The sequence below is a fragment of the Thamnophis elegans genome, chromosome 4 (assembly GCF_009769535.1).
Source record: "Thamnophis elegans isolate rThaEle1 chromosome 4, rThaEle1.pri, whole genome shotgun sequence".
NCBI lineage: Eukaryota > Metazoa > Chordata > Lepidosauria > Squamata > Colubridae > Thamnophis > Thamnophis elegans.
In genome coordinates, this window is record NC_045544.1 from 76,129,054 (window position 1) to 76,144,710 (window position 15,657).

At 40.7% G+C, this 15,657-nt stretch overlaps 1 protein-coding gene across 3 annotated transcripts in view; it reads right to left on the bottom strand.

Annotated features, from left to right (window-relative positions):
* The window catches only part of LOC116507961 (zinc finger protein 318-like), a 42,785-nt gene extending 27,328 nt beyond the window's left edge, over positions 1–15,457 (bottom strand). For all 3 annotated transcript variants that reach the window (XR_004255256.1, XR_004255255.1, XM_032216388.1), the window contains exons 1-4: positions 15,093–15,457; positions 12,852–12,997; positions 4,608–5,166; positions 1,737–2,981 (exon numbers count right to left, since the gene is read on the bottom strand). Coding sequence is in view for 1 of the 3 variants with exons in the window: in XM_032216388.1 (XP_032072279.1) it covers positions 1,737–2,981; positions 4,608–5,166; positions 12,852–12,997; positions 15,093–15,302 (2,160 nt within the window). In the remaining 2 variants the exon portion in view is untranslated. The remainder of the gene's footprint in view (positions 1–1,736; positions 2,982–4,607; positions 5,167–12,851; positions 12,998–15,092) is intronic.
* Positions 15,458–15,657: the final 200 nt, after the last annotated feature.

Below are 15,657 nucleotides of genomic sequence, written 5' to 3' on the forward strand. Positions count from 1 at the left end.
TGCCAGTTGAACTCATTTCTGGACCAAGTAGCCCTCATTAGTATCACTCGTATGTTGGAGATGAAGTATGGCAGTATAGTTTTCATCAGGTTGCCCTTGAAGACCACTTGAAATCTACAGCTGGTTCAGAATGTAGCAGCATAAGCTGTGATAGACAGATATCACTACACCCATTAACACCTCTGCATCATATTAGTTATCAATATCTATCTTGATATAGATATATTAGTTATCAATATCTTCTGAGTGCAATTCAAAGTGCTGCTTATTATTTACAAAGTCCTATACTGTATAGGACCTAGCTGCCTAAAGGACTATCTATTTCTTGTAATATCTGCCTATCCCAAGTAATCAGGGTTAACTTCCTTTGAGTTCCATTGAGGAAGCATCATCATTTAGCAGAATCCAGAAAGCAGGATTTCTCTGTTGCAGCCCCATCATTATAGAAAAACATCTGCTTGGAGATTCATTGAGCAGCCACTCTATCTCCCTTCAAAAGAGCCCTAAAATTCCGTTCTTCCCCCAGATCTTTGGTTAGGGCAGAGTTCCCCAAGCTTTCTGGGTTGGTGGCCTGGAATTGAGTGGAGAATAGGGGATGGTTTTGTGGAAGGGGCAGGCACATGCACACACGCATGCATGTGGGCACACACCCACTGCTCGCACAAGTGAGGTTGCGAGCGGTCACACAAATGAAGCCGCAAGCACCCACAACATTTGTGCAAATGGGCTACAACTGCCCGCATGAGTGAGGGCACAAGTGCCTGTATGAGTGGGGCCATGAGTGTCCACAATGGTCATGTGAGTGGGGCCGTGAGTGCCTGCACAAGTGGGATTGTGAGCACTTGTGACCACTCGCAGCAACACACACACACAAATGGGGGCTGTGCACGCACTCTGTTCAGCTACTGACACAGCTCAGTGGCCAATAGGCCATAGCCCACTGGTTGGGGACCCCTGGGTTAATGTATTTAGTTGACCCCTCCACTTTTGGGATGACGGAAAGTGGGTTTTTCTAACCTGTTTCCCCAGGACTACTGTGTTCTTTTTGTAGATCTTGTTATGTTGTTGTTGTTGTTTGCTTTTTAACTTTGTGAAGCTGACCAGTCACTTTGAAGTTAAGTAGTTTGGGAATTGCATATATGAAAAAAAGAGCCAAGGTGGCGCAGTGGTTAGGGTGCAGTACTGCAGGCCACTTCAGCTGACTGTTATCTGCAGTTCAGCGGTTCAAATCTCACCGGCTCAAGGTTGGCTCAGCCTTCCATCCTTCCGAGGTGGGTGAAATGAGGACCCAGACTGTGGGGGCAATATGCTGACTCTGTAAACCGCTTAGAGAGGGCTGAAAGCCCTATGAAGCAGTATATAAGTCTAACTGCTATTGCTATTGCTAAAATAAACTCTGTAGATACAAAGAGATTTATATATTTATCTATCCACCTAATTGGATAGATAAATAGATATATTTATCTGTCCAATTTTGCAGAGGACTGTTTATATATTTTAAGTTCTACAATATTTATTCTACAATATATTCTACATTTCCATGCTGAAAAGAAGGAAAAGTTAACGCTTGTTAACCAGAAATAAATAAACAGAGTTTTTATGTTTTTAAATGGTATATTGTAAGTGATAAACAGAGACCCGAATTAGGCAATTGTTTGGACTAGTCAATTTCTAATGTCCATTCTAAATCAATTTCTATGATTCTATGGTAATTATGAAATTAAGAAAATACCCACCTTGTGGTTCAGTAAAGCTATTTTTCTTGCAGCAGCATTTCTTCGCTTGGCCCTTTTTTTAGAAGACTTGGATAGCTGATTGGAGTAAGGGGTAGTGGTAGCAGCTTTTTGAAATTGCTTGGATTTGCTGATGTTAATTGTATCAATGATTCTAAGGTTGCGATTTATACATCTGTCTTTTAGATCGGCAACATCAGTTTTACTTGGACATAAAGAGTCCACTTGCTGAGGACACCAGTCAGAAGTTGCATAATCCATGTGGTGCTGGTATACATCATAGTCAGGTAAGGCTACTGGGAGAGAAGCAGAGTTTGGAAAGAACTGAGTTGGAGTAAACGTAGAGACATATGGAACATCATGACATGAACCAGAGATGGACCCAGGAGGAATATCAAGAAAAGAAGGTGGAGCTGATGGAATTACAGATCCTGGAACACTAGATTGCTCACACATGTCAGTAGCTTTATTTTGCCCTGAAATAGCGATGTTATTGTAGTCATATTTTAAAACAGGAGACAGAGCTTCAGGTGATGGAAAAGAATCAAATGGCGATAGAGAATGCTTCTGCTTCTCTTCTAACTTTGCTTTATGATTTGCCACTGAATGATGATTAAGAGCATAAGCTGTTTTTTTCCCATGGAGCCTTTCTTCTGTGCGAGCAGCAAGCTTATCTATTTCAGCCATTCCAATGTCCAAACCAATAGTTTTAAGCAAGTCACGCATCTTGTCATATTCCACACTGGACTGTTCCAAATTCTCTGGTTTTACAGATTGTTCCAAATTCTCTGGTTTTACAGACTGTTCCAAATTCTCTGGTTTTACAGACTGTTCCAAATTCTTTGGTTTTACAGACTGTTCCAAATTCTTTGGTTTTACAGACTGTTCCAAATTCTTTAGTTTTACAGACTGTTTCAAATTCTTTGGTTTTGCAATAGGTAGATATTTTACTTTCTCACGTACAGGTTTTTTCTTTTTACTCATTATCTTTTGAGAGTAGACACAGTTGTTTGAATCACCATCATCATCCCCATAAAGAAATTTCTCTTCATCTTCTATATTATAAGGGAAGGGATCCAGTATTTTTTCTGGAGCATAAACAGAATCAGTCGTTGTACCTAGAATGCACGAAAAACCACTTCCATCTTGACTGGCTCTTTCATTAGGCAACAGGAAGTCACTACGTTGGGTGACAGGTTCTGATGTTGACTCAGGAGGCTTCTTCCCCTTTGAAAAATCCCTGAAGTCCTGTTCAAAAGGAAAAGCATTTATTACTTGATATGTCTGTTGCACTGAGATGCCTTACTACAAACAAATTATTATTGAACTGAAGAAATTCTGAAGAAGAAAAACTGATGAAAAGAAGTGATGTGTGTTAAATTGTTACAAATAAAACATTTCTGAAAGAAAGGAGTTCATTTATAAATAAAAATTGTTAGAAAAGAATGCAGGCTTTCAAACAGATCTGGTGGTACTAGCTTATGAGATTAATCAATATTTCAATTCATAAAACAGGGAAATCTTTCAGATAAACAGATTACAGCTAATAACTTGGTAAACTGGAAGAGAAGAAAAATGAAACTGAGGCAGAGACAGGAGTTCTAAAATATAATTTAATTTGATATATTGTGGGCATTTTATTAGTGCTGGGACAGGGTGCAAAGGTGCTACAAAAAAGTTATCAGAGGAAGACATATAACATGTTTCCCTTGCTCAGCAGGCCACTCTGATACAAGATGATCTCACTATATTGTACTAATCAGCAATAAAATTGCCAGTACAGCAACATATTACTCTAGCTATCTTCTATAAGCTGCACATACCATGTCACCACCCAGCTTTGTTCAGAGTTAACCATTCAGTGAAATGGCTGTATTCTCCCTCCATGATATGCTCATAAGGTCCAGTTTTAAGTTGCTATCCAGCATCAATATATTCATGCCATGATCTGTGATTACTTTGAATCACTGAGCACAGAGAAGGAAAAACAGCACGTCAAAGAAGCAGCAGAGGAAGCACAACATGGGTCTGAACAATAACAGAATTCGAAAGGTGGCTTTCTGAAGGGAACAAATCCAAAAAAGTAGCCTGTCAATAGGCAACATTATTTATGACTGCTGCATGATGCAAATTCACAAAAGCATGGTGCTTCTTTCAGAAATGAACAGTTATTTACCTCTGCTTTGAAACTATGTGAGGAAAATGAGGTGACTTGATAATTCAGCTTCAAATAGTTTTTAAAAAATTAATATTTGTAGAGATTTCTTCAGTTTCAAACACTGAAAAATTCTGCACTTGGTTTTCTAGAAATGATTTAGGAAACTTCCAACCTATGCCTAATGCTAGAAGTTTTCATCTAAACCATGAAAATCTTTAATAAGCACCCTCCCATTCCCCCATAATCCCACCTTTCAGAACAGATTCCTCCCTGCATGACAAGTCATCTCAGGCTCCTTGCAGAGCAAAATAAGGAGCAATCTTGCCTGAGGAAAAATATTACTGATGGGGCTTCAAGGTTGAAAAACAGTAATCCCCATAAGTGTCCTAAAATTACCATATCAAATGCAACTTCTTTATGTTACCCTGATACAGATGTCAAAATGCTAAAATAAAATGTTTAATGACACCACTCTTAACAGAAAGTCAGTCACTGGTTTTAAATTTAAAACAAATAAAATGCAAACTTTCTGATTCAAATGAGACCCAAGATGCTGTCAATACTAAATCAACTCCATGACAGGAAAAATGTGTGACATTGTTCAAAGCATTTATTCGAAAGCTCTACTTATAGACAATTAAATACATAAATTTAAATTAGGAAAAAGATAGAAAAACGGACAGATTAACAAAGAGAGTGAAGAATTCAGTTCAAACCTGTATAGAAGAATCATCTGAACGTTTCTTCAGTATAGATTGTAAGGACATTGCTGGTGTTTTCTCAGATCTATAATGGTGTCTAGATTCAGAAGATTGTTCTTGATTAGCTGAATCAGGCATTGGGTAGTCAGTACTAATGTTTCTGCTTCGCAAATCCTCTTCTCTTTTTCTCCTAATTTTTTCAAGTTTACGAAAATCTTCATCCATGTATATCAGGCTTGGGCTTCTATTAAGGCCTTGTTTACAATACTTTTCTGTTTCTGCCAATAAAGCCCGAGATTTTATGCTTTCATCAAAAAGTCTATCGTCTCTGCCATATTGAAAGCATTTTGATTCTTGCTCCCCACCCCTCTTATTTTCTCTTGATTGATGCTGTAGAAATTCACTGTTTATACTTCGGTCCAGTTGAGCTATGAAAATATCCCTATTGTAAGAGTCCTCATCATGTCGCATGCTGAATGGTCTTGAAGGATTCTCCTCACGAAAGAAACCTCTCTCAAGGTTCCAAGGATGTGAAAGGACTCTGCTAAATATTGGACCATCATCCAAGTCATCCCTAATGAGAAAGGCACATCAATTACAATATCAACATCATATAAATCTCTGGAACTCAGGTTAGCATAGTTGCCTGATTCTGAATAGCCAATACGTTTTTATATTGAACCCAATATGGTTAGTTCTGCAGGTTCTACGTCTTACGGCAACAGCTTCACCTTCTATCTCAGACTATATAGCTCTTCCAGAAATAACATTTTGAAATTTATTTATGAGCATAGGGGATATGAAACAAAAACAGGCAAGAGTGCACTGTTACAGAAATATAAATGTGCTCCAGCTCCAGCTGTCCACAAAATATGTATAATTTATCTTGTATTAAATTGCTTTCAAATGACAAAGTTGGTCTTAACAATGCATATAAACCATACAGTTTTTATTTTTTAAATAACGTTTGTGTTAATTTTTAATAATGGCAGTTTCTGTGTATTCATTGCTTTAATTTATTAGTGTAAACTGTCCAGGATAATTTTTTTTTTTGGGGGGGGGGGGCGGTGAGATAGTAGCTATAAAATTTGATTGATAAATAAATAAAAGGTTTTGTGTGAAGTGTACACACGACCTCAACATGTCTTTAGGAAATTTGGAAATAAAACATTTTAGTCCATTTTTAAAGTAGAAGCAATATTCTAACATTTTATTAATTAATTAACAGCAAAAACAATATTTATCCTAAACATCTTTAAAATGTTTCTTTATATTCTATTTTCCTATATTAAATCAATGAGGAAACATGTGCAATTTGCTACTAAAAATAACTATTATGAATATTTTTCTAATAAGGCCTAACCCTTACCATTCTTGTTCTATGTAATTTTTGTGGTACTTCAAAATAGTTAACTTTTGACAGCAGTGGGTAATAATATATCGACATAAGAACTGTTATGTTATCATTTCGAAGTACATCTTTCAAAATACAATGAATTTTTGTTTAAAGTATAAAATTCACAATTACAAATTATACTGATTTATTATAATGCAATAAGCACAGAATACAGGTAAGTCCTCAACTTACAACAGTTCATTTAGTGACCATTCAAAGTTAACAAAGGCACTGAAAAATATGACTTAGGACCATTTTTCCACACTTAAGACAGTTGCAGCATGCCCATATCACGTGATCAAATTTCAGTTGCTTGGCAACTGGTTCATATTTATGACCGTTGCAGTGTCCCAGGGTCATGTAATCACTTTTTGTCACCTTCTGACAAGCAAAGTCAAAGGGGAAGCCAGATTCACTTAACAACCATATTACTAACTTATCAACTGCAATGATTCATTTAACAACTGTGGCAAGAATGATCATAAAATGGCACAAAACTCATTTAACAAATGTCTCATTTAACAACAGAAATTTTGGCTCAATTGTGGCCATAAGTCAAGGACTAGCTTTATGCATCACAGAAACTTCTCACACCTCAGAAAGGAGAATCTCAATGGCAACACATATCCATAGCCTTGAGCAGTAAAGTAATTACATTAGGATACAGATAGTCCTCAAGTTATGACTACTCTTTTAGTGTCCATTCAAGATTATAACAGCACTGAACATGGGCGACTTATGACCTGTCCACAAAGTTGTGGTAATTGCAACATCACATTACTCTAATTCGAGTGCTTGGGTGCCCAGCTCACAATTAAGATATGGCAGTGATCTGCAATCATGTGATCACCATTTGTGACCTTCCCAGCTGGAACCAAAGTCAATGGGGAAGCTGGTTGCAAGTTGCTCATATAAGTTGTTCCCCCTGCTTGTTCTCCCAAGGAGCCCAGCATGGGAAGTTCAGGGATCTTGTCCTTTGCAGCAACTCCACACAGACCAGTTTGCCAAATGTAGCCATTCCGGGATTGGGAGGTGTCACATTCATTAATCCCATCACTTTCTGTTTGGATTACTGCAACACATTCTAGATGGGGCTGTCCTTGTAGACTAACTGGAAATTACAATTGGTTCAGAATGTGGCAGCATGCAGAGTTCTGACTGCCCTACAGTTTTCCCATATTGCACTGCTGATGGAATGTAATCGGCTATAAGAGGATTGAGGAATAGGAGGCAAAGCCGAACCAAGACATTGATCAGAAAAAATAAATTTTAATCTGAAATGTAATTTGAGAAGAATCTCGAGCTTGGTCCTCACTAGTTCTCTCAAAGATAAAGGGAGGGAAGGGGGAAGTGCATTCAGACAACTTCTGTTACCATAACCTTATAATTAAGGCAACATTAGCATAACATCGGTTCCTACTCTGGTCTTACAGAGTTTCTAACCAGGCTGCTTACAGGACTGCTTCTCTCTGAGGATTTGGCTATTCCACTCGATCAGATACAGTGGGTGCACTCTATACTGTTTCTTTTAAATGTTGTCATCTAGCAGGACCCAGGAAGTGCACCTTCTCCATCGTTGGTCCTGCCCAGTGTAAAACCCTTATCCCAAAGATCCAGCAGGCCCTCAAACATTTCTTTTTACTTTTAAGAAATGTAGATAAATACATTTGCTTTGATTATCCATGTCTCCCCGAAAATAAGACCAAGTCTTATTTTCTTTTGGGCCCCAAAATAAGCACTTGGGCTTGTTTTCGGGGAGGTCTCTTTTTTTATCAGAAGGATGCATACAGGAGGCAGCAACTGCGCTGAGGCCGACTGCAGCAGGAGGTAGAGGGAGGCAGTAGCCCAAAGGGCATCGGCCTGTGTACCTCAGATTAGCTACAGGCCGCTATGGAGAGCATGGCTGGTGCTGCCGCCATGAAGTGGAGTAAGAGAGTGAAAGAATGATCTGATCCAATATATCTCTCCCCCTCCCCCCTTTTTGTGTGTATGTGTGTATGTGTGCGTGTGAGGGAGAGAGATAGAGAGAAAGAGAGAGAGAGGAGGGGGAGGGGGGGAGGGAGGCAGAGAGAGATAGGGAAGGAGAGGGAGATAAGAGACAGCACACACTGCCATCAGTACTGGTATAACTCTCTGAGGTTGGATTGGAGATATATATATCTCTCTCCCCACCCCTCACACATACAGACACACTCACACAGGTTAGATCGGATTGCTCTCTCGCGCGCTCTCTGCAACGGAAGTGGTAGTGCTTCAGTGCTTGGCCGATGGGGCATTTCCCACGGCTGCTTTCCCCCTTTCTTCTCCCCACTCCTCCTCCCCCGTCTATCCATTGCAGCGCAGTGCCCAGAATTTCCTTTATAGCAACAGGGTTTGGGGGATGGTCAATCCCTGTTCATGGTGCAGCAGAGAAGGCGGAAGGCAATACCCCCCACCAGACTAGACCAGCCTGGCGAAGGGTAGGTGGGAAACCGAGCAATGCCGAAAACAGCTGAAGGGTTTGAACACAACACTTTCAGCTGCTTTTGGCGCCACTTAGTTTCCCAACTTTGTGAGATATTTTATTTTTTCATGAGTAGTTCAAAGGTCTGGATATTTTTTTTAACCGTAGTCCCAGAAACTACTTTTCTTGCCTTGCATGCAGCAGCAGCAGAGAATGGATCTAGAAAGCAGGTTAGCAAAAGGATGTGGCTACCCTGGAGGGAGGAGGTGATGTGGTGGTGTGAGGGTTTGGCATAGGAAGCCTGGCTGACGGATCCTCAGGTAAAGTGGTGTGGAGCACATGGGGCAACTCCACACCTGCCTCTGCCTTGCTTTGTCCTCCCCCCCCTCCCAACACCACCACCTCGCTTTGTTCTTTTTCATCCTTCGCCACCAAAGAATGAAAAGCTTACGGTGTTACTTAGCACCGTAACGGAGCAGGAGGCTGAGCAACGCACCAGTGTGACAGCAACAAAACAAGATGGTGGTGGGGTGAAGAACAAAGCAAGGCTTTGTTGTTGCCCCCCACATCTTCCACTGGCTTCCCCACAGCCAGGCTGTGATGTCCCAGGGCATAGCACAAAAGCAACATAGCCAGAGAACAGGTCTAACTCCCCTTTATTGCTCCAACTTTGTCCCCATATGTCCCCACGTTTACTACAAATCTTGGAGCAAAGCTCTCACACACCTTCAGCAGCCTGACTACAAGTAGTTCAGTAAGCAAATTTAGCCAAACAGTAACCAGGGCCAGTAGTCCAGTATACCAGGTTAGCCAAACAGTAACCAGTGTAAGAAGTTCAGTGAAGCAGACAAACCTGGCAAGCCCCCCAAGTCAGAGCACAGTAATCTCCAGGCGTCAGCAAGTGCATACAAGGCTCCACAGATTCAAAGCTTGTTCCCTACAAATGCTCCTCCCACTGGCACCACCTTACATCTCAGTGCCCAGGTGTGCCTGGCCTTTGTGAAGTGGGGCGGGGCACTCTCCTCCCTCGTAGCCGGCTCAGTCAGCTTTGGTCTCACCTTCTCTCTTCTCCCTGTGCTCTAGGATCAGGAGGGGATAGTCTTTGCTCTTCACCTGACTCCAGTCTCTCCTGCTCCTTGTCTGCAAGTCTTTTTAATTCAGAAAAGCCTTGCCCAGACTGACTCTGCCCTTCCCCAGTTTCCTCCACAGCCAACAGTCGCCCTCTCAAACTGTCCGCTCTTGTTCCAGGTCATCTTTCCCCACAGATTCAGACTCTGATGGGGGCATGTCACAGGCCATCAACAAGGGAAGAAAATGGCAACTGAGCACCTGTCTACCCTAGACGAGTTCAAATCACCAAGACCGGACGGATTACACCCCAGGGTTCTGAAGGAACTGGCAGATGAGATTTCAGAACCACTGAACTATATCTTTCAGAGATCCTGGAGCACCAGGGAACTGCCAGAGGACTGGAAAAGAGCTGATATGGTTCCCATCTTCAAAAAAAGGGGAAAAAACAGATCCAGGAAACTATAGACCAATCAGCCTGACCTCAATACCAGGAAAGATTCTGAAAAAGATAATCAAGCAACGAATTAGAGAACACTAGAAGAGTGGTTCTCAACCTGTGGGTCGGGACCCCTTTGGGGTCGAACGACCCTTTCACAGGGGTCACCTAAGACCATTGGAAAACACATATTTTCAAAAAAATACAGAAAACATAAAATAATTTTATGGTTGGGTGTCATCACAACATGAGGAACTATATTAAAGGGTCGCGGCATTAGGAAGGTTGAGATCCACTGACCTAGAAGTAAACAAAGTAATAGCCAAAAGTCAACATGGATTTGTCAATTATAGACCTATCAGCCTGACCTCAATACCAGGAAAGATTCTGGAAAAGATAATCAAGCAACGAATTAGCGAACATCTAGAAGTAAACAAAGTAATAGCCAAAAGCCAACATCGGTTTGTCAAAAACAGATCATGCCAGAATAATCTTATTAATTCTTTGACAAAGTGACAAAATTAGTGGACCAGAGGAATGCCATCGATATAGTTTACTTGGACTTCAGTAAGGCATTTGATAAGGTAGATCATAACCTATTACTATATAAAGTAGAAGAATGTGGGTTAGAGAGCACCACCACCAGATGGATTCGTAACTGGCTGACCAACCGTACTCAACGTATAGCCCTCAATGGAACTGCATCTATATGGAGGGAAGTAGGCTCTGTTTTAGGCCCAGTACTCTTCAACATCTTCATCAATGATTTGGATGAGGGAATAAATGGGGAACTCATTAAATTTGCAGATAACACCAAGCTGGAAGGAATAGCCAACACTCCAGAAGATAGGCTAAAGATACAGAAGGATCTTGACAAACTTGAACATTGGGCACTATCTAATAAAATGAAATTCAATGGTGAAAAGAGTAAGGTTCTACATTTAGGCAAGAAAAACGAAATGCACAGGTACAGTATAGGTGGTACCTTGCTCAATAGTAGTAACTGTGAGACGGATCTTGGGAGTTCTAGTGGACAGCCATTTAAATATGAGCCAGCAGTGTACAACAGCTGCCAAAAAAGCCAACACAGTTCTAGGCTACATAAACAAAGGGATAGAATCAAGATCACATGGAAGTGTTAATACCACTTTATAATGCCTTGTTAAGGCCACACTTGGAATACTGCATTCAGTTTTGGTCGCCACGATGTAGAAAAGATGTGGGGACTCTAGAAAGAGTACAGAGAAAAGCAACAAAGATGATTAGGGGACTGGAGACTAAAACATATGAAGAACAGTTGCAGGAACTGGGGATGTCTAGTTTAATGTAAAGAAGGACTAGGGGAGACATGATAGCAGTGTTCCAATATCTCAGGGGTTGCCACAAAGAAGAGGGAGTCAAACTATTCTCCAAGGCACCTGAGGGTAGAACAAGAAGCAATGGGTGGAAACTAATCAAGAAGAGAAGCAACTTAGAACTGAGGAGAAATTTCCTGACAGTTAGAACAATTAATCAGTGGAACAGCTTGCCCCAGAGTTGTGAATGCCCCAACACTGGAAGTCTTTAAGATGATGTTGGATAGCCATTTGTCTGAAATGGTATAGGGTTTCCTGCCTAGGCAGAGGGTTGGACTAGAAGACCTCCAAGGTCCCTTCCAACTCTGCTATTGTATTGCATTAACATCCTGACAATTGCGTCGTCTTGCGGCGGCTCCAGTAGCCCCATTCAGGACGCCATGTGCATCACTCAACCTTCTGATCCATTACGGCGTCAAGCAAGGAGAAATGGGCCGGTGGCCACGCAGGGTCTTGGACAGAGTTTCTGGAGCCACCGCCATAAGGCCAGGCAGTTGTCAGGACATTGATAGCCTGGCTGCGCAGATCTCAGATAAGCTAGTGTGGGGTGCATAGGGCAGCTCCCCCCCACTGTCTCATTTTGTCCTCCTCACCCCACCACTTCCCTAGCTTGATTTTTACAGCTGCATCTCGCCCCACCTCATACAACCAGATGGTGGGCAGGGGCTTAACTATTTGGGGCTAGGGCTTATTTTAGGTGCAGGTATGGAAATTGGGCTAGGGCTTGTTTTCAGGGTAGGTTGTATTTTCAGGGAAACATGGTGTTATTTCACTGCCTCCTATCAAAGAGTTAAACTTAATAAGGAATGCAAACTTTTAAGTCATGAAAAATACCTTAAGTGGTTATTGTAATAATGAAAAACTATTACACGAATTTCTTAAGAACAGGAGAGAGTGCATTATTATTTATAAATAAACTGCATACTTTGTCATCAAAATGCACAAAGAAAGAAATAAGATAAAGATTTATAAAATTCTATAAAGAAATCAGGGATTGCAAAGAAAAATATACTTTGAAATCAAACAGTATACCTATTTTTATCCTAGTGTGTAAACTTAAAGATTAAACTGTATTTGCATCTTCTGGACTTTGCTTCTTAAACATGCACTGAAATGCACTACAGATTTATGTAGAAATGAACAGAAAATGACATGCCAAAAGAAGATCTAGAACTACCTGAAACAAGATAAGTCAGTGTATATAAGTCAAGCTGTTAAATTAGAGAATTTTGCCATGTTAGATAATTTAATATTCAGCATTACTACTGCAACTGTTAAAGAGAATTGAACATAGCTAACAATCAAAGCATTTAAGGATTCTTATCTTACCCCTCCTTCAATTTTGAGACATTACTTGGAATCTTTCATATATTATACCACTTGCAATTTTAATGACACAAATCTTTGTTTTTACATTGTTTTATTGTAGTTTTTAAGTTACCCTGGTTGCAAAAGATTGAGGTGGCCTATAAACCTCATAAAAAAATATGAATATGTCCTAAGATGAGGGACATCTAATGTAATCCATCAGATATATATTTTCCAAACTGTCTCATACCTGTTCATATTGCTCAGACTATCAGCTGGTGAGCTTGTGTCAATGTCGTTTTCAACTACGTCCCGCAAATATTTTTCCACTGAAGATTCAGACCGTCGGCCTGGAGAACGTGAATGCTGCCTTGGAGAATATGAGGGCGAATATCTCTGCAATGGGGGAAGGGACAACAGTTTCAATATGCTATCTGTTCCATAAAACAAACAGGCTTTCTGTCTTCTATTGTTGCAAAATACCTTAAAACTGGATATATTATGTAAAAGTTAAAGAGAAAACTAGTTAAAAAGTGGCTACATTATACAATGTAGCATTATAGCAAGTGACTGTTAATCTGAAACACATAGCTCATATCTACTTCTGTTATCTGAATTAAGATATGAAAATAAATGTCATTTAGAATGGCTATAAATTTCCACATAAAATTTGTAGATCATGATGTGGAATGATTTTTTTCATAATTTCTTTTACACTTTTTGCACAAATTATTTTCACAGACAATTTTAAATGTATAGAAATGCACTGCTTCATAAAATTGACACAAAGGTAACATACAAGGATAAATACATCCTTGAGAGGAGGGTGGTTCCACTAAGGAGGTGGTCTGCTTCCTCCTCAAGAAGTCGCTGCTGGATCCAATATGGTTTATCACATCTCCAATCTTTCCTTTTTAGGAAATACTGTGTCCAAGTTAAACATTAATTTAACTTTTGAATTGGATCTATTTTCTGGATTATATCACTCCAAGACTAAATCCAAAAGGTAAGCCCAAAAAAACTCTAACATGTTTTTTCTAGAAAATTTATATTCACAAATTAGTATTCTGTTGATGTATGATACAGCAATTGTATATTGTGAGAGGTCCTTACTGTAGTATGTTCCTTTCACATATTACAGTAAGGACCTTGTTGACAAAACAATGAAATTGAGTAATTGTTCCATTTTCAAAATATCTTTGGTTTCCAAGATGGAAAAAATGACAAAGAAAATGTACAATTCTTCATAGGGATGCATGAAGAATAAAAATAGTTCTACTAAAGAAACTGGAAACCAAAGTAATATAGATCAAACACTGAAAAAGGTATATCCCTTGCTCTGAAGCTTCAGAGTTGAATTTATACAAATCATTGCTACAAAATAAATCCAACTAAGTGCATAGTGCCAAATATGTAAACAAAAACAGAACTAGTTTCAGAGGAATATAGGTAGTCTTCAACTTATAACAGTTCACTCAGAGTTCCAACAGCATTGAAAAAAGTGACTTATGATTTTTCAGTTACAACTTTTATAGTATCCCCATGATCATGTGAGCAAAATTTCAGATACTTTGCAATTGGTTTATATTTATTGCTGTGTCCAAAGATCATGTGATCACCTTTTGCAACCTTTTGACAAGCAAAGTCAATGGGGAGGCCAGATTCACTTAACAAGTGGGTTACTAACTTATCAACTGCAGTGATTCACTTAACAACTGTGGCAAGAAAGGTCGTAAAAAGGGACAAAACTCACTTAACAAATGTCTCACTTAACAGTTTTGGGCTGTTGTAAGTCAAGGACTACCCGTGATCTGCACATGATCATGGAATTGACTTTAATAACATGTGTGCACAGCGTCTTTTAAAAAAAGTTAAGATGTGTTTAATTTCAGTATATTACTAAATAACCGTATTATGCTTCACATTTCAATCTTAGTACACATCCAGCCCATTGAACTGCTTACTAATCTGCTGCAAAAGAAGCAACTTCATTCACAAATTCTACGAAGTATTGAGCCTGTCGGATGTCTGTGTATAACTGAAAGCAAAAACAAAACAAAACAAAACAAAACCCTACAGTGATGTAAAAAGGAACTTTCCATACATTAATGCTTACTCGGAAGCAGCTCTATTTAACTCAACTAGAACTTAGTTCGATGTGGCAAAGCACGCCTAGAGTAGAAGTCATATTAATAGTTTACTTGGCAACTATTCCTTTCCCATTGCCGTCAAGTCAGAACCTTCCACTTAAAAAGACAAACGGGTTCTCCGATACCGTCGCGGAGGAGAAAACGATTTGCAAATGTAATTATGTCGCTTGGGCGGTGTCAGAGACTCTTGGGCCCTGTCGCAAAATGGGAGAAGTGGAAGGTTTTCAGAAAGGGACGGAACCTGGGCTGGAGAGGAGAAGGCTCCCCTCTCCCTTCGCCAACAGCGAAAGCACAGGCACATGGGACCGGAGACGAAAGGAGGAAGCTCCAACCGAGCGTACCCTGCTGAAACGGCGCGGGGAAGGCGAGCGATACAAACGATGGGAAGAACGACGGCTAGGCGGGGAGCGGTGGTGGTAGTAGTGGTGGCGACGGTGATCCCGCGGAGAGGGCGAGCGGGAGCGTGGCCCACACCAGCGAGAGGACTCGATGGAGCCGAGCCGAGACCGTTGAACTCTCATGGCCGGGTGGCTGCTCTCGGGACGAGACATGGCGGGAAGCCTTAATGGCTTTAAGCATCCACAAAGGCCTCTCCCGCTCCCTCCTCCTTCTCGCTCCTGTTTAAGCGTCTGCGGGCCATTCCACCTTCACCCAGACGCGCGCGCATGCGCACCGAGCGCAAACGCCGGATGTGCCGTTGAAGCTATACCGCGGCTTCGTCCTTACAAAATGGCGGTGACCGAATTAGAATCACGTGGCGGGAAGGGGCGTGGCCGAAATGCAGCAGTAAGAAAAACTGCGCCGGAGGACGGGGAGATGGGTGGGTTCAAGCGTAGGTGTTCCGTTATTCCAGTGTTTCTCAACCTTGGCGACTTTAAGTCCTGTGGACTTCAATTCCTAGAATCC